Source organism: Nestor notabilis, unplaced genomic scaffold (assembly GCF_000696875.1).
Source record: "Nestor notabilis isolate BGI_N333 unplaced genomic scaffold, ASM69687v1 scaffold4992, whole genome shotgun sequence".
Taxonomy (NCBI): Eukaryota; Metazoa; Chordata; class Aves; order Psittaciformes; family Psittacidae; genus Nestor; species Nestor notabilis.
In genome coordinates, this window is record NW_009916889.1 from 19398 (window position 1) to 38182 (window position 18785).

At 44.6% G+C, this 18785-nt stretch overlaps 1 protein-coding gene across 1 annotated transcript; it reads right to left on the reverse strand.

The window, feature by feature from the left end:
- Positions 1-1466: 1466 nt before the first annotated feature.
- PTCD3 (pentatricopeptide repeat domain 3) lies at positions 1467-18399 on the reverse strand (the record flags this gene model as incomplete). Its single annotated transcript, XM_010024803.1, has 23 exons — positions 1467-1521; positions 2209-2367; positions 2637-2678; positions 3501-3649; positions 4802-4887; positions 6005-6095; positions 6185-6263; positions 6945-7048; positions 7549-7577; positions 8398-8481; positions 9021-9071; positions 9618-9762; positions 10431-10513; positions 10798-10858; positions 10950-11037; positions 11347-11420; positions 12124-12278; positions 13319-13442; positions 14348-14452; positions 15636-15704; positions 16449-16494; positions 17504-17543; positions 18350-18399. Coding segments are annotated over 23 exons (1969 nt in total), but the record flags the coding sequence as incomplete, so codon positions are not given.
- Positions 18400-18785: the final 386 nt, after the last annotated feature.

Genomic DNA, 18785 nt, shown 5'->3' on the forward strand with positions numbered 1-18785 from the left:
GGCAGGGGGTTGGAGCTGGATGAGCTTTAAAGCTCCCTTCCAACCCAAACCAATCTGGGATTCTATGAAAAGCAGCCTCCCTCCATGGCCTGGACAAGTTAAAACTTACCTCTCGTTTGCTCATTGGAAAGGAACAAGAACTTCCTGATCCGAGTGATGTGGCTATTCATTCATTTGTACAGCTGTAAAAACCCCCCTTTTTACCTTATCAGTGAAGAAACACTGATCAAACCCACTTGCTGAAATCAGCAACTGGGGCTTTGTCCACTTGCTGATCCAGTTTTAAACTGGTGGTACAAGAATAGTACAGAGCATCTCACCCCGAGAGCCCTTTCTCTTTGCTACAGCCCAACATCCTTGCACAGGCATGTCTGCCTTTTGGAGCAAACCTTGCCTTCAAGCAGCAGTTACTGCCCCTCTGCTCCTGTACCACGAGGAACCCTTCCAGCTGTGCTTTATCCTACCTCCAGCAGCTGTTGTGTCAAGTTATTCCTGCCGTACCCTGATGTTGCTTCCCACTGCTGAAGCACTTTTGTCCTGCAGCATCATCCATCATTTTCTTCACCAGGAGAAGCAACCCTACTTTTCACTAGATCATGGTTTAATTCTCTCAGGAATGACACCTTCTTCGCCTGTTGAAGACACCACCTCAAAACCCACTCCAGCTTCCTCTGCAAGGTGAGAACAGCAGCACAGTGCTGTGAGCACCAGTCACCTCCAAGGCAGAGAACAAACACCACAAAGCCACCTCAGTAGCTTTACTGCTGTGCTCTGCATGCACTTCACTTACCCTCTCACAGAGCAGCAACACTTTGGAACCAGCAGTGTTTGCTCAGGGAGTACCAGGATGCAGCCAGCTTCCTGTTAGCCATTTATTACACACAACCTCCAGCTGTACAGACTGTAGCTTTAACATCCTTAACAGCCCAAAGCCTATCCCAGAACACCCAAAAAGATGAGGAAGACCACCGTGGGCAATGAGTGAACCTCATGTTTAAGTGGTTCAGTGAAGTTGGCTGGGAAGGAATTAAATCTTGCACAAGTTTAAGTCCCAGGAGAAGCAAGAGAAGTGGCTCAAGCTGTCGATGTCTTGTCAGTGCTGAGCAGCCCCAGGACGTGCACTCCTCACTGCAGCCTTCCTGTACCTCAGCCATGCTGAAGCAGGTCATGGCTGCCCAGCAGGAGCCTGCTTGTGCAGGTAGTGGTGTGGAAGAGACTGTGCTGGTGGAGCCCACGCGGTGTTTGAAGTCACCAAGAAGATTAAACGGGACCCACTCCAGCTTGCTCCAATGAGGACAACATGCTCTTGCCAAGCAGGTCTGGTATGGGAATGCTCTGGAGCGCTCAGCAGTGCTGCAGCACCTCCCAGATGCTGTCCTCTCAGTCATTTCAGTTCTCACAGAAGCCTCCTGGCATCCAGGCAGCAGCTGCTCCCAGTTTTCCACTGAGGAAGGCAAGAGGCACAACTACTCACGGTCACTGTCACTGTCGCTGTCCGACTGGATGCTCTCCAATGTCTCCCTGCATGTGTAAACAGTTCAGTGATCAGTGTCCTGCTGTGACTTCTGCTTGAAAAGACCGATCTAAAACACAGGGTAAACCCCCTCCAAAGAGAACATTATGGGCTGCCTGATGCCATTATCCTCAACGTCCACCCAGCATTTGGTGGAAGCACACCCACTCCCTTTGGAAAAGCCACTTCAGTTACCCAGAAGTGGTCAAGGGTGCTGGACTGCTACGTATTCATTCCCTTGGACCAGACCACTGGTTCCAAACTGTGGTCCCTCAAGGTTAAACTCAGCAACTGAGCTTGGCTGCAGCAGGTCAGCAATGAACAGTGATGCCTGGTGAGATGTACTAAGATTAACCACGGGCCTCAGAACCTGTGAGCCACGTGCAGGCCCATCCTGTGCCCATTCCCTGCTTTTACTACTCTCCAATCAGTTTCTTTTAGGTGGCCAGACCCAGTTAGGAAAAGACTCTGGGAAAGAAAGATGTGAGTGGTGGATAAAGCTAACCCCATTCCTCCTAGATGGGATGGATAGCGTGGAATCAAAAACAAGGGCCATTTTAGGAGTGTGAATCAACCAGAGCCCACACACAGGCACATCATTCTGAAGCCATTTCTCTGCCACCATTCCAGAGGAATTAACCCTTCCAGCACCCTCCTATACCCCTTCAGCAGTAATATGAAGTATTTAGACTTACTTCTGCTTTTCAGAGAGTTCAAATTCTTTCTCCGTTCTGCTTTTAAGCCTGTGAGATGCAGGAAGGCCGAGGGATGCTGCCAGCTTTACCAGCTTAATCGCCTCATCTGGGCAGTTGTTTTGTTTAGCACAGCTCCAGAACCCATCCAGCACCTGATCACTGCAAAAGCAAAGGCAAAGAGTGAGGTGGCCCTTCACTTACAGCAGGGATCTCCTGCTTTAGAGGGAGAGGTGACAGATCCTCACATCACTCCACCAGCCCAATTCTGCTCCTGCAGGAATTTCACCTCAGCCTTCCCCCTGTACCAATGTGTGCACTTGGGAACTCCTATCCCAGCAGAAAGCTTTTAACCCCAACTATGATATGATTCTGTAACACAAATGCAAGATCTCAGCCTCTACCTGAAGTCAGAACCTAAAAGTACTTACGTAGGAATCCTATTGATTTGCTGGAAACGCTCCATCATGTTCCTGTTCAAAAGAAACCAAAATAGTCATTAAAAAAACCATACACACCACAGGAACAGGAAGAGACAGATAGTGGATCTCCTGGATAAGACAAGCCCCTGTTGAAACACAGGCAGGCTCAATTTCATGGAACAATCTTCCCCATGGATCTGAAACAGATCCCATGCCGTGTTCTCACAGATGCAGTGTGTGCATTGATGGCTTCAACACAGAGTAACTAGCACAGAGAAACAAAGAGCTTGCTGGTGGGAAACCTACTTGAAAGTATGATGTCTTTCTAGAAGGGTACTTGCCAAGCCTTTGTTTCAGATGAATCAGGGCAAAGAGAACATCTGTGTTTAACAGAAAATAGCTCAGAACATTCAAATTGGAAGCCAGCTATTTTTATCCATCATTTCAAGTTGAGAGCAGGCAGGACAGCAAATTCTAGTTCTAAATATATCCTCTTCAGAGTTTTAAGTAGGGTTCATTCTAATTAAAGGTTTAATTAAACTCTAAATTAACCTCTTGAGCAGTTTGATTTTCACAGAGTTCTGGAACTCATCAAATGGGAAGCTGCAGGCAGGCAGCAGTGCTCAGTGAAGTGATAAACCCCACCTTGCCACAAGCAGCTGCAAGATGCTCTAAGCCAGCTGCTGCACTAGCTTCTAACCCACTATTAAGACAACTTTAACCTGGTGCCAAGAATGAACAATAAAATTAAGGACCTCCCCCCTCACATTCCCAGCAGGATTTATGCCCTCCCTTTGCCTGCACCAGCACTCACATTGATTTTTGTGATTAAGCTTTGAGTTGCAGGGTCAGCAACCAAGAGCTCACACGTACCAAGCATCCTGGGTCCTGCCAGCCCTGGCAAACAGGAGAGCGATGCAGCCCAGCGTGCTGCCCGTCCACTGCAGCGGGACCTGCTCCCTCCCACCCTGCTCGTGCACAGCTTTGATGTCTTCAGCACACTTGGCAAACGCCTGCTGGATCTGTGGAAGGATTGTGCCATTAATCCCAAACCCTCTAGAATTAACATATCCCCTTCAGTATTAATTCCTCCTCCAGGTCTGTGCTTTAGATGTGTGCATTAACGAAGGTTATTCCTCACAAAGATCTCTCACTTCTGTCAGCACAGTTGTCCCCACCAGGCCAGCTCCAAGATGGCTTAGTAGGTACTTGAGAGCTCTGCAGTACACACAAGCCTTTAACCCTCCTCAGCTTGAGAAACCAGTTACTGCAACATCTTTGGCAAAAATCCCTGAATTTGCCACGTGCTTCCACAAGGATGTGGCTGGCTGGGCTGGATAACTCTTCCAAACCCTGGTAAGGATGTGATCCTCTTCTGTGTTGAGGTTTCTCTGGAAGTTGAAGACAATTCAAAGGACTTAGCAGGCCTGGATAAGCTCACATAGATTTGGAAATCTGTACTAGCATATGCACTGGAACTGGACCTCTAAGACTGACCAAGGGGAATAAACCAGCACTTAAATACAGTCTATATGCTACACACAGAAATGGGGAGACACCTCAGCTCTTTTCACAGAGCCTCTGTACTGGGTTTGGCTGAGATGATAGTTAACTTTCTTCATATTAGCTAGTAGAGGGCTGTGTTTTGGAGATGTGCTGAAATCAGTGTTGGTAACAGAGATGCTGTGGTTCTGAGCAGTGCTTACACAGAGCTAAGGCCTTTCCTGCTCCTCAACCCACCAGTGAGCAGGCTGGGGGTGCACAAGGAGTTGGGGGGGGACACAGCCAGGACAGATGACCCAAAGGATATTCCAGACCATACGAGATCATGCTCAGCATGTAAAGCTCGAGGAAGAAGAAGAAAGTGTGTGTGTGGGGGTATTTGCAGTGATGGCATTTGTCTTCTTGAGTAACCATTATGTGTTTTGCAGCCCTGCTGTCCTGGGCATGGCTGAACTCCTGCCTGCCCGTGGGGAATCGTGAATGAATCCCTTGTTCTGCTTTGCTTGCTCAGACAGTTTTTGCTTTACCCATCAAGCTGTTTTTATCCCAACCCAGGAGTTTTTGGCACTTTTACCCTTCTGATTCTCCCCACCATCCCACTGGGGTGGAGGGAACACGCAGCTGTGTGGTGCTTTGCTGTTTATGGGGTTAAACAATGACAGCTTCCTTACCTCATCAGGGTGCTGATCCCTGCTCATCAACGACAAGATCTCTTCCAATAGTTCTGGTCTCCTATTAAGCCCCATCTGTTTCACATCTGTTAGAGAAAGGCAGCAGTCAGTATGTGTGGCTGGTACCTCTGCTCCCAACTCCAGGCAATATGCTCAGTGAATGGAAGACCATTTTGTAAGGCACTCTCTGTGACTGAGCAGGTCCTCTACTAGCTCCCTTTCCCCTCATTATCAGGCCCTGAAGGTCCTAGGCACTAAGTACATGAACCAAAAGGATTTCTTCTCCCCCTTCCCGCCAGCCTGCAGATTCCTGGGTGCCAGGCTGACTGCTCCCCTTGCCAACAGCCTTCAAGATGTCCAGCACCCAGCCAGCCCAATGGTGGTGACACCCATGGCACAGAACAGGGAAGGTAAGAGCACACAGAGCACTGTCAATAACACCAAGCAGTTACAGTGGGAACATGGACCTGAACTGCTGCTGGATAGTGAGACCCATGACACCTCCAGCACCATCTGCTTCCTCTGAGGACCAAGTGGTGACTCATATTCTTTTATAGAGCAAACCAAGTACTCAGATTTGACCCCATCTGCAGAGGGTCCAGATGATCAGAAGCCATAAGCGAAGTGGTGCTGTAAAATTCTGCTACTTATAAAATTGTATTACTCTGCTTCCACCTACAGAAATTCTGTGCTATTCTACTTATAAATTCTATGCTCATCATATAAATCCTGTTAAGAAAATCAAGCTTTAATTGTAACTACAAATTAGTGCTGTCACCATTCTGCCCAGGATCCCTAAAAGAACCTGTCTGTCCCCTCTGGGTGACAGTAAGGTGTTTTCTGTGTGCTAAAGCCTGTATCTGCATTTCTTGTCTCCTCTTCTTAAGGGGCAAAGCACAGGTAAATAGTTTAAATGAGTTAACCCTGGGCTGTTGGTTAAGGTGCTGCTCTCTGGGAAGCATTCAGTTTTCCAAGACACTGATACTGTACTAAGACTCAGCCTCACTGATAGTCTGTGCAGCCCCAAACACGGGTTCTGCCTTTCTCTAACACAACAGCCCCACCACTGCACGAAGGAATAACATCCCTCAAGCACCTGATTCTGGCTATTCTGAGCAGTGGGAAGTTCCCCAACTACCTCCCACTTGCAGATAAAAGCTCCTGACTTTATGTTGCCTCCATAGCCACGTGGCTATCACTAACCTTCCCAGACTGAAGGGATCCTTTCCAAGTGGTTGGCTGCATCCAGTGCTTGAAGGAGATCCAACATATTTTTAGGAGTTGGATAGAAAAGCTGATGAAGCAAGAGGATCGTTTCAGTAAGCTGTAAGTGTTCTGTTTCTCCACACCAGAGCTCTGAAGCTTACCCTACCACACACTTACCGAGCAGGACATTTCTTTGTACCATTTCAACACCACATCAATTTGTTCCATCATACACAACAAGGAGAAGAATTTTGACCTAGTGGAGGGGAGAAATGTTCCGATTCAGTAAGGATTAGATCAACCAAACCATACAGAAGCACCAGCAAATGATGATGTTCCATTGCAACACTCCATACAATTAAACAAGCAGTACCAATGTTATGAGAGAACTGACACAAGGCAATTGGCAGAATTAATCACAAGTTAGAGCACTGCACTTTAAAATCACAAGAAATGCAATCTCCCTGCATGATGCCAGCTTAGAGGCACCTGGATCTGTCTCAAAGGCAACCTCTGGTTAAGAAACACTTGAAGAAGTGAACTAAATTAACCTTGTTACTTGCGCAAGTTCTCAATATGCACCTGGGACCTAAAGCCAATGTCCATACACCAAGGAATTCAATTTCCATTCATTTCCCTTGGTTTATTTACAGGCTAAATAAGGTGCAACCATCTGGATCATCCCACCTCCGAAACTGCATCTCATTTTGATGATAATTATTTTTCATCCAAGGCCAGGTTGGACACAGGGGCTTGGAGCAACCTGCTCTAGTGGAAGGTGTCCCTGCCCGTGGCAGAGGGTTGGAGCTGGATGAGCTTTAAGGTCCCTTCCAACCCAAACCAGCAGCAAAGCATCCTCTGCAATGTTTGAATCCTGGTTTGTATTCAAACTGACACCACTGCACAAGCCTCTCAATATCAGCTGCACTGCACTCACCAGTAGATATTTAACCGATCCATGCTCAAGAATTTCCAGTTGTCTCCCTTCTCCATGGCCTTATTTAACCGGTAGGCAAGCTTGATGTCCTTTAGATCACAGCACTGTAATGAAACAGTTTCATTTTGGCTACAAATCCAGCACTTAATACAGCCCTCTTAGACTCATGACGTATGAAGAGTAATGAGCTGAGAGCAAACGTTTCTAACAGGATGCAATTCATTGCCCAGGGATTCTGTTTAATTGAGACAAATGTGTGGCTCTCCCAGTGGACAAGAGCTTTCTAACCTAAGATGACACCTTCTGGTGCTGAGACTGTCCAGCTGCTGCAGTGTCACTAGAAACAGGAGGTAGGGCACAGTGGACAGAGACTTACGTAGCCATCTCTAGCAAGAGATGCATCTCACAGGCATGCAAGTTACCAGTTTAGCAGGTATCAAGCAAAGAACTGCAGAATCATGGAGGTAAGTTAGAGGAGGGGATGAACACAGGTGAAAAAGGGAGATATTGGGAGCTAAATCTTGTAGGACAAGCTGGAAAACTCACAGGCAATTCTTAGGTGGAGGGCTCAAAGGAATTCTGACTACAAGGATGAGGCACTTACCGCTTGCATTGCAGTCATAAAAAAGTTGGCTGAAAGAGAGAAAATGGCATCTGTGAGCTTCAAACTCTGAATGACACAAACAGCAGCTCATTAACCCAGCCTCCAACAGGACACAGGAGATATGTTCAATTAGAAATTTGTATCTGTTTGATAAAGACTTTATATGTAAAGACTCTGGTGTGGCTTGAGTTTTATCATAGAATAGTTAGGGTTGGAAAGGACTAGTCAGTGTTGTAAGGCAACTATACTGCCATGCTTTTGGAAACAGATTTAAGCAGATCGGTTTGACTTTAGGTTTACAAAAGCTATGTTCTCCTGTTTGATGCAAGACTGCATTATTTGCCTTAGAGGCAACAAAAAAGGCAGCCACATCACTTACCTTCTCTATTTACTCCAGGGGAAGAGAGCATGTGCTGCTCATGGCAGGTTACCCACCTCTCTAGTACACCCCAGAGCTGCCCAAGAACTGCCCCCTGAAAATGTCTCTTTCCCATTTCATGACACTTTGACTCTGGTTTCTGTAAGTGACATTTCAAAGCAGCACAGAGACTGATGCTGCTTGAGGGAGGCAAAGAAAACCGCAGCAGGAGGAAGAACAGAAACTATCTGCTCAGTACCTCATTTCATTTGTGTGGTGAGAATTTAGGCTTTTGTGGTTTTCTGAAGGAAACGTAAGGGCACTGGATGCTGTCAGAGACTGAAACAACGGCTGCCTGTGGGTAGCAAAATGGGGGCAATTTACTTAAAGCCATTAGATACAATACACCTCCCTTTCCCTTGCAAGATGTAATAAATTAACTTAACCCAAGCTTAATGAATGCAGATTGTGAGATATATTGAAGTCCCTACCGTCATCAGGGTCCTGGGGAGTGAAGCTCCTCTTTTCAACATCATCTAGCACCTCAGAGATGATACCCGATGGGTGAAGTTCAACTGTGGGACAAGAGACAAGCAAAATCACATCTCAGTCGTGCCAGACACTTCACTAATGAGAGCAGCAGCCTGCAAATACAATATGGGAATGGAAACAAGCAACATCGCTTCAAACAAGCATCATTATTCTCATGGTGCTCCACACCAGCTGCAATTTTATTTGCTCTGAAATTTGCTCTGCTATTGCCAGACTTCCACAGCACAACAGGGCATCAAATCACACGTGCTGTAGTCAGATCCAGCCTCCTCAGAGACTCAGTAGCATCTGCACTTTAGCTTCAGCAACTTGTAGCCACAAAGGGAAAGGAAATGGGCTTTCTTTCCAGCTCTGGCTGTTCTCAGAACACAAGAACTCTTCCCACCCTGTAAGAGGTTATCATCCTCTGCAGAATCAGACTGCAGAGGTAACACTAGGACTGCCTACACAGGAGGTTGTCTTTTCACCTGTAAATCAACTGCCTTCACCCATCACATTTGGAAAGCACTTAAAGCAGATGTTAAACAGGACATGTTCATGAAAAAGGTGACGTTGCACGTACCGCCTCTATAAAACATGAAGAGAAGATGCTCATATGTGGCAAGGCTAGGCTCTGGAAAGCAAAAACACTGAAGTTACTTCAACATTCTTGGCTAAGCTTTATGCCTGAGCAGCATGCATACAACTACTCTAATTTCTACAGTACTACAGTAAGGACCCAGTTGAGAAAGAGCCTGTGGGCTAGAACACATTCCCCCACTGCATACACACACCTTAAGCAGCTAAAGGTAAATACAAGTAAAAATCTAATGATAAACATGCCCCTAACTTAAAACCTACAGCACCAAAATGCTTCTTTATTTGACCTAATGGGCTAAGTACACCCACTGTGTTGCAATTATTAATCAACAAAGACTGAAGATGATGATTCAGTTTGAAATCCACAGGTACTGGCTCGCTGAGTGGCCCCAGCTTAGAACTTCTCTTTATTTCTCAGTTCTCTTGCAGAAGGAAACAAATAGTGAAGTTGAGAACACCAGGAGAAATGCCTTTTCCACATGCCCTGGACTTCCTCCCTGCAACTAGGAATCACTGCGACTCTTGTATCAACTATTGTGGAGGTGGCATTGGAATATAATAACCATTCTGGTTCTCTTACCTATATCAAGTGCTTCCATTTCCTTTATTACCAGTAACGACATACTTCTGCCTATACCACCACATCTTCTCAGAGTCTTCAGTAAAGCATTAAAAGTTAGCAGATTTGGTTGCACTTCCTGTTGAGCCATGTGATTTAGGAAGTCCTTAAAGAAGAATCCCCAAATTCTTAGTGCTTTGCATGTTATAGATCACAGTTCAGCTGTCAGGTAGGTGTATACACTCATTTCCTCAAGCTAATCCTTCTCATCCCCTTCAAGTGAATGACTCCACCTCAAGTGATCATTTATTAAGGGAATACCATCTGATTTTTAATTAGTTTAATAAAAACCCAAGACTACAAAATTACATCAGATCAGACCTTGGAGAATTGTGTCTCATCAAGGAAATTCTTTAATTTACAAACTATTTTTCCTTACTGATGTTATGGCATTAAAAACTGGAGCCTCTCATGTCACCCCTCAAAATTCCATTTCCATCCCACCCCATGAATTACAATTCAAAGAGGTTTTATCTAAAATGGTTGGTTTGGTTTCATCTCCCAGTATAATTTCCCCATTCCTTTCTGTCCAGGAATGTTCTCAAAAGGCAATGTTCTCATTCTGCAAGGGCAAGGTTGGACTTTGTATGTTTTCCACTCCTCAATAGCTAGTTCCTACGTTTAAACCAGTGGACTTCATTTGCAGCAGATATTAGCATCTTTGTACAAAGCTCTCGTTTTTAGTCTTCTAACAACTGCAAAATTCTACTGGTAATGCAGACCCAGCCCCTACACTCTTACTCCTTCCCCCCCTCTTTTGCTCTACTGCCTTACCTTGGCTAACTCCCATCTTTCCAAGAACCTGTCCTTTAGATGTGGGACTACTGAAATCAGCGCGTTGAAGGTGTGCACATCAGCTGGAAAGTGTAAGGTAATTCATTTTAACTGACAATTGCATTCTACAGAGAACAGTTTGTGCTGACATGGCTCAGACTTTGGCAAAGTCTCATGCAAACCTGGTTCCAGTGAGCCAGCCACATGCCAACTGCACTGCACCAAACAGCTTGCATTCAGCTCCCATGATCCAGCTGAGGTCCGTACCCCTGCGCCAATCATCACTGCCATGAAACACACACTCATGTACCCAACAACAGGTTTCTGCTACTAAGAAGACTACAAAGTAAAAGCAGGAGGCACTTACCCTTGTGTCTTTCATTCAGCAAGTCTATGTACATGTCATAAGCTTTAAGAAAAGCCCCATGCTGCAAAAAAACAACAAAAATTGAGTCTCTGTGACTGTGTGAGATTCCACAAGCTGAAAAAAGCCCTCCCAGTGCTGAAGGATAACTTTACCTTCACCATCCCACGGATCATTGTGCAATAGGAGTGTGCATTCCTCTCTGGCATTATCTTAAATATCCTTTCAGCGTTGTTGTTCTCCCTAGAATCAAGGAACAAGCTGAATGTTAAAGAATTCACCAGAAGATACCCTTAGGAAAAGGATTCAACACGCAGAACACAAAGCAATGGGCTGTACACCCAAGGGCTGACATACATATATATGACTTGTGATACTTTGAGCTATTCTACCATCACTTATTCAATCTCCATCAATACTTTAAAAGATTAGAGATGTATTTAGCAAGTATCACCCATCAGTATGGGCTGCTAGAAGTCTTGGAAGTCTGTTTTGTATCAGTGCATGTGCACAACCCACTGAATACAGGAATACTGGCAATATTTTCTGTACCTCCATCGAGGGCCAGATGACTGTGAACCTCTTTGGAATCGTCTCTTTGGAGCCTTCTGCTCTGAAGCATTCATCTGGAGAGATTTTGGCAGAAATAAGTTTCTCAAAGGTCAAAGTTATGATTCAGTATCTAATGCCGTGATTTGGGAACAACACAGAGGTTTATCAGCAATTTATATGCAGCCAAAGGTTGGTTTTAATGGGTTACATCAAAATGATTTCTATTATAATGCTCAGGAAGCAATAACTAGATTAATATTTATGTTATTAAACATACTAACAAGGTAAATTATATGTATTTGCGGAGTGGGTGGGAACCGCTAGACTATAGCAAATACTCTGTAAAACCCTTTCTCTCTCTACAGTCTTCCCAGGGACAGGAATTGTGCAACGTATCTACTGCTGTACCCTGTGACCTGATGCTCTAAGACTACACAAGGAGCCCTGAACTTCACTGAAATCTCATCAGTGTGGTTCAGACTGGAAGAAAATTAACTTGTGAGCTGCACTAGAGGTGTTCTTTGCAGGCAACTGTAAAAGCAAGTTCAGCAGAACTAAACCAAGACAGGGTTCTGGTTACTAAGTTCATCTTTATGGAAACTCCTTTTACTACTAGGTCAGACACTGGATTTTTGTAACTGCTGTTATTTCTCTTGGGAATGTTGACTTTATCTGATCTACCCCATCTCCCAGGCAGGTAATCACAGACATCACCCTGATACACTCCCATTACATATGAAAGAAATAAAGAAATGGAGATCAACAGGGTTTTTATACCCCTGCTTCTTCCAAATCCTCTTTTGCTTCTTCCAAATCCTCTTTTGCTTCTTCCTTTTTTGCTTCTGCCTCTTTCTCCTGTGCAGATTCTCCATCTCCATAGAAGCATAACAAATCTAAAAGCCTGTTTGTGGTCTCCAGAGATACAGGAGTACCTGTAGAAAATGAGGAGCAAACAGTCACAGAGAAATTAAAGAACACACCATTCTACAGTCATATCAGAACACTTTTGAACACCCAGTTACATCACTTTGCTCTCTTTCAACATAAAGGCAAGTGTGACACCAGTACTTCCACAAACCCTTTCACAGCAGGAGACAGCTTTAACACTGAACTCGAGTAACTGGGTTTTTGATTGAAGTCACTGAAAGAGTAGTTGTCCTGACCAAGTGGGAGAGGGAAGTGGCAGCTGAAACTGTAAAGCAGCACAAGCCCAACAGAGCATCTGAAATTTCCACTGCTTTTCATAACTACTCCTAGGATACACCCCTGATGTGAAGACCACTTTGTGCGTTCCATTCTCTATGAAACAGATTTAAAACCAACCAAAATAAAGAGCTATTTGATCGAATCATCTCCTTTCCACCTTGTAGCAGATATGAGAAGGTCTCGCCTTCCCAGTAAGCCTTCCTCCTTCAGAGGCTGGTGGCAGTTGGTTTTCTATTGTCTTCTCCTCATTCACCATAACAGAGATAGGGTCCAAATTAAGGAAGAACTGAGAAAGACTCATTTATTGAGGGTAGGTCCACAGAAGAGGCACTCAGCTGCTATGCTGCACCAGTCCAACACAGCAGCAAAGTGCTCAGCACAGATGCAGCTTATAGCAACCAACATGCTACTGCACAAGGGCCCTTGGAGGCTGAATGGTTATCACTCAGACACAGCCCATAAGAGTCTCTGCTCCACAGCATCACAGTTCTTTTGCTCTGGAAGAGAAGGATGAAACTCCACACCCTATTATCTGCTTCTTGATCAGAAATCATTTGTTCTCCTTATCACCAAAGTGACATGTCAGACATGTAGCAGATAAGGAGGGCCCAGTGATTCTGGAGAACCCCTCCACCAGACCAGAGTCAGCTGTGAAGGGCAGCAGAGTAGTCATGAAACTGCCTCAATAGCCTGTGCCAGCTACTAAGATATTTTTGGCACAATTTAAGTAGAGCTCCACCACAGAATCTAGCAGGTAAGCACATACCTGCTTGTACAAGCTGATCAAACAGGTCCACAGAATCCTTCACCCTTCTGAGGTGGATACGCTCTTTTAGAGCTTCCTCACTCACTCCTTCAATCTGAGGTGTCAGAATCTCAGGCATAAAGCACTGAAAGCAAAGAGTGTAAGTTAGACACGAGCTTAAACCTTCTCTAAATCATCTCTAAAAAAACTAACCACATACAGAACCACGAAGTGGTTTGGGTTGGATAGGACATTAGAGACCACCTAGTTCCAACCCCCTGCCATGGGTAGGGACACCTTCCACTGCCCTGGTTGCTCAAAGGCCTTACTTCTGCTCAGTATCCTTACTTTTCACCCACAACACTGCTTTGATAATCTCATGACCCTTGCAGCCCAACAGCAGCAGTCCTTTTGATGATGAAAGAGCACACGCCCTGATCTCTCACTTCCATGCTAGGAAGTCAACATAGAATGGTTTGGGCTGGAAAGGACCTTAAGATCATCCAGTTCCAACCCCTCTGCCATGGGCAGGGACACCTCACACTAGACCATGTCACCCAAGGCTCTGTCCAACCTGGCCTTGAACATTGCCAGGGATGGAGCATTTACCACTTCTTTGGGCAGCCTGTTCCAGTGCCTCAGCACCCTCACAGTAAAGAACTTCTTCCTTGTACCCAACCTGAACTTCCCCTGTTTCAGTTTGAACCCATCACTCCTTGTCCTGTCACTACAGTCCCTGATGAAGAGTCCTTCTCCAGCATCTCTGTAGCCCCCTTCAGACACTGGAAGCTGCTCTGAGGTCTTCATGAAGCTTCTCTTCTCTAAACATCTAAACAACATTTCTTCTTCTATCTAAAGAACCTGATACAAGATTGAATTCCTAAGGAAAAACATTCACTTCACAAACACAATGGAAATACAGTACTGCCTTCACAGCTGTCTGCAAAACAGCTAACAAAATAATCCTCTTACATTAGTTTTGAAGCAGACAGTTGATTTCACTACCTGACAAAGCACAGACACAATGAAAATTAAAAGCAAAAAGCTTACTGGTACGTCGGGCTCTACAGATATCTTGTCAAAATACTGAGGAAACTGCTTAATAATGAATTTCGCAGCATTTATCCCAGACTCCTTCGACAACGCAAACAGCCGCTGCACAGGAACGAGAGAGAACAAGAGGAAGAAACACGTCATTAGAACATCTTCCAGAACACTGAGCATTCTGATAGGATCCAACTGAATTCCTGTTTCATTTGCAACCCTTAGTAAAAACAGGCGTGAGACAAGGTTACAGAGACATTTGTCTTGGTATTTATGCCAAGGTAAGAATGCCTGTTCTTTAATGAGGTTGTCATTTACTTCCTTGTTACTTAGTCAAGATACAGAGTTCTGCACCAAACGTGACATGGTGCACTACTGCCTCAAGCTGAAAAGCAGCTCTGTTTTTAGAGTTATGGCACTTGGACATTTCTCTCAATGGCTTTCATTTCAAAGAGCATCACCTGATTCCCATTTACCTCTTTTCCTCAAGTTCTAAAGCCTGTTTCTTTTCAAACTCTTCACATTTGATTGCTGCCTGCAGGCTTCTCAGTGGCTTCACCCCTGATATGCAGAAGAACTGAAGCCACATCATTGATTTGCAATGATGTATCTCAGCTCCCAGTCTTCTCTCTACACTCCAATTAACATCACACACAGCAGTTCCTTCTTGCCATCATTTCCACTTCTGCTTTCTCATGCTCTTTAATCTTAGGCAAAGGTAACATCAGGGGAAGACTCTTTCATAATGCTCCTATTTGCATAAGCCTAAGTTAACAAATAGCTGCTCTGTGATAGAACTAAAATTCCTGGGGCTTGGCCAGGACAGTAAAATAGCAGCATGTAGTCTATGTAGTAAAACATACACAAGTGATCTTGGGTGTTTTAAGTCACATATTTAATTCAAATTTAACCATAAGCACAAAATCCCAGCACCTGGAGCACCACATACTCACAGTCTGTAATTAAATTCACAGTTTTAATGTCTCACCTACAGAATCACTGTTCTCAGAACATGGAGAAACAGAACAACTCAGCAAATGAGCCACTAACTTGCAGGAATGTTAACAGAGCTGTGTCAACTGGAAGGTCCCTACAGGGGTAGGAAGAAGAGAGAACTCTGTGTGTGCAGAGTGGATTTCTCTTAGCATGCAGAGGAATGCTCCAGTCATCATGCATTCAGAAATATACAGAGGAGAAAAGGAGTCTGATGACTTAATTTTCTTTGGTAACTGCTGAAGCCCAAATGAAGGGAATTAAGGGGGAAGCTATCAAAGATCTGAAGGGAAATACTTACAAAACTGGCTGCATTTTTTGGCATAAGGTAAGGGTCATCTGGGAACATATAATGAGCAGCAGTAGGATCCTGTAGAAAGCAGAACCCAAGGATTGAAATGTTTAGTTATGTATTATACATGCACGGTGTAGTCATGTCACACTGCCTCATGGAATTTAGGACACATGAACTTCCATCATAATCACCACCTGATGCCCATTTAACAGAAGTTCCTCCAGTTCAAAAGGGTTTAATCTGTTTGGAAATAGCTTAAAAGCATTTCCATTATCCACATACACAGGCTAACACAGCAACAACAGAAGGGCCCTTACTATAACATGGCAAGCAGCAAATGCCCTGCAAAGTAAGGAGAAACCCAAGTGTAACAGTCCTGGGGAGATGAGGGGACTTGTAGGAATAGATTGAACTTCCAGAATTCCAGACAGACAGGATTAAAGGATCACAGCATTTACAGCTGTTGAGTAGACACTCATTGCTCTTTGCAAGGCTTGCTTTCTGCACTGAGATTAGGAAGAGGCAATCTGGATTGGGAAGCTGAATTGATAAAGGAACTTGCTCCTGATGTTAGCAGAAGCCATATCAAAGTATTACAGCTTTCACTGGGAGCTGCAGCTCTCTCTTAGCACTAAAATGAGGCTTTAAGGACACAGCAAAATGTGTTCAGCACAAGTGAAACCCTGTAAAAAAGGGATTTTGGATCCCTGGATCCCACCTTTCACTTATGGCCAAAGCAGAATTAAGAGCCCTCGAGTGCAAGGCTTTCCCTTGGGATGGACAAACCGACCTACTTCCATGATCAAGGGAACTACTTACCCTTTTCACAGTAGAAGCCAATGTCTGAAGAACTGCCAGTTTATCCCTAAACATAAAGGAGCTCTGATTAATACTCAGTTGCAGACTTTCAATGTTATGCATTATATTGCATGTAGAGCAAGCACAGGCTTATCCTGGCCTTGTGCTTTTCAGGATTTTCAGTTCTAGGAAACAGGTTTTTGCTGCACTTAGAAATTACCACTTTTTGCAAAGGGAGGAAAACACAACTACTAAAATAGTCTCACTCCTGGAACAACAACAGGTAAAAGAAAAGACTGATGAAAACTAGAAAAGATGTGTGCCTCCTGCTACCACTCCTGTCCTTATAAATAATTAAAAAAGGAACACTGGGAAGGGACACAGAAAGAATTCCCTGGAATTCTGGCTCCTCTCAGAGCCCCCTATCTGAGGGATGGATAAACAAGTCCCTCTCCAAGACAAGTCTTGGGAGGGGAAAAAAGAACCCAAAACAAAACTGGATTTTGCAGGGCTCTTTAAGACTTTGCTGTGTTTCAAGCAAAGGCAAGGCCCATGAGAGTGTTCAGGTGAAGGTGGTCTTATTTTAGGTTGACATGCAGAAACCATTTGGCTATAAACTTAACGTTTGCTGCAGTCACGCTAGTTCTCCTTAAGTGCTTCCAAGAAAGCAGCTTTAATTCAGCTGCATCATTTATAATCTGGATTTATTCAGACATCTATCAATGGTCACGTCTATTTTACTGAAACACACCCACATGCAGCCAGCCAAATGAACCTGATGTTACAGATTTCTAGCAAATGGGATCTTTTACAAAGCAACAGAACTGTGCTTAAAAACACAGTCCTTGTAACAGTTCCTAAAGGTCAGGAATGGAGTGTACATACTCTGCACAGAGAGTAAGACTCAAGAATATTCCCAAAGCTCCCATTCAGCAGGGAAAGCCACTAGTGGGACATTAGATTCAGGAACACAGCAACCTGAATTTTCATCTTCAACTCTGCTGGACAGGCCACATTTAGCTGTCTACCAATGGTTTTCTGCCAGGTCAAGAGAGATTCCAGCAGTAAACACTCACCAGGTTTTCCTTCGGGGGAGCACAATTTCTTCATGTGCAACTACGAAAAACAATATTCAAATTGTTATTAGACACAGAGCCCAAAGAAAATCATGAAAATCAATTTAAGCTGATCCAGCTCAAAGTACTAAGCAAGGAGTTTAAAACCACAGTTTAATGCAGGCCACGATTCACTGCAATGGTAATAAAAAAGGTGGCTGAATACTGCAGCAAAGTGCCCTTTCGAGTTTCTGCTCCAGCTGCTCAGGTCCTTCCACCCCAAGGATCAATTTTCCCACGTTTTCCCAAAGAGGAAAAAAGAAGCACAACAATACCAAAATAAGCAAGCCAGAGGTTGTTAGTAAAGCATCTCAGCAAATTCATTCATGTGCGACCTCCTGATTATAACCCCCAGAGCCAGGGTCTGCAGAGGCACTTTTCCCACTGCCTCTGAGTTGATGGTTCCACAAGCTGTTAGTGCCTGGCAGAAGCCTGTTCCCATGTGCAGCATGGCTCTGAGCATCCCAGCTCACTCTGCTCACAAAACTCAGAGCACAAATACAGTTAAGGAGTACAGAGAAGAAGGAAGAACATGAAGAAAACTGTCAGGATCAAGGTGGAAAACTCCTTTTTATAATTTATTCCATTTCAAATGGCAGCTGGACAAATCAAGTTCATGCTCCTGGAGCAGAGAGCTGATTGGTGGTGAGGGTAATCAAGTGAAGCCAGGAAATCTCTGCACAACGAAGAATGGGAAAGAAAATCCAAGAAGGGGAAAGAGGGCATTCCATTTGTATCTTCCTTACCTCCAAACACACATGTGTTTAAAAAAACACATGCAAGGAACAAGTAATTAAGACATCATACCTTCTGAATTGTCTGCGGTCTTCCCAAGAGTTGTACTGCTAGAAGAACACCTGTAAATGAAGCAGAGTTTCTACCTGTTCCTAAATGTCACATAAACTTACGAGGTATGATTTTACCATCCCACATGTTGTATTTTGCCTGCAGAGCACCCAGTGGAGCAGGACCTTTTTGCTTGAGGCATACCCTGAAAGCAACCTCCCCTCTTCATCTGCTTTTTCATACAATCATAGAAACAACCAGGTTGGAAAAGACCTTTAAGATCATCAAGTCCAACCTTTACCCCAGCGCTGCCAAGGCCACCACTAACCCATGGCACGGAGGGACTCGTCTACACAGTTTTGAACTGTGATTCCACCACTGCTCTGGGCAGCCTGCTCCCATACAGTGAAGGAACTATTCCTAACATCCATCTGAACCTGCCCTGGTGCAGCTTGAG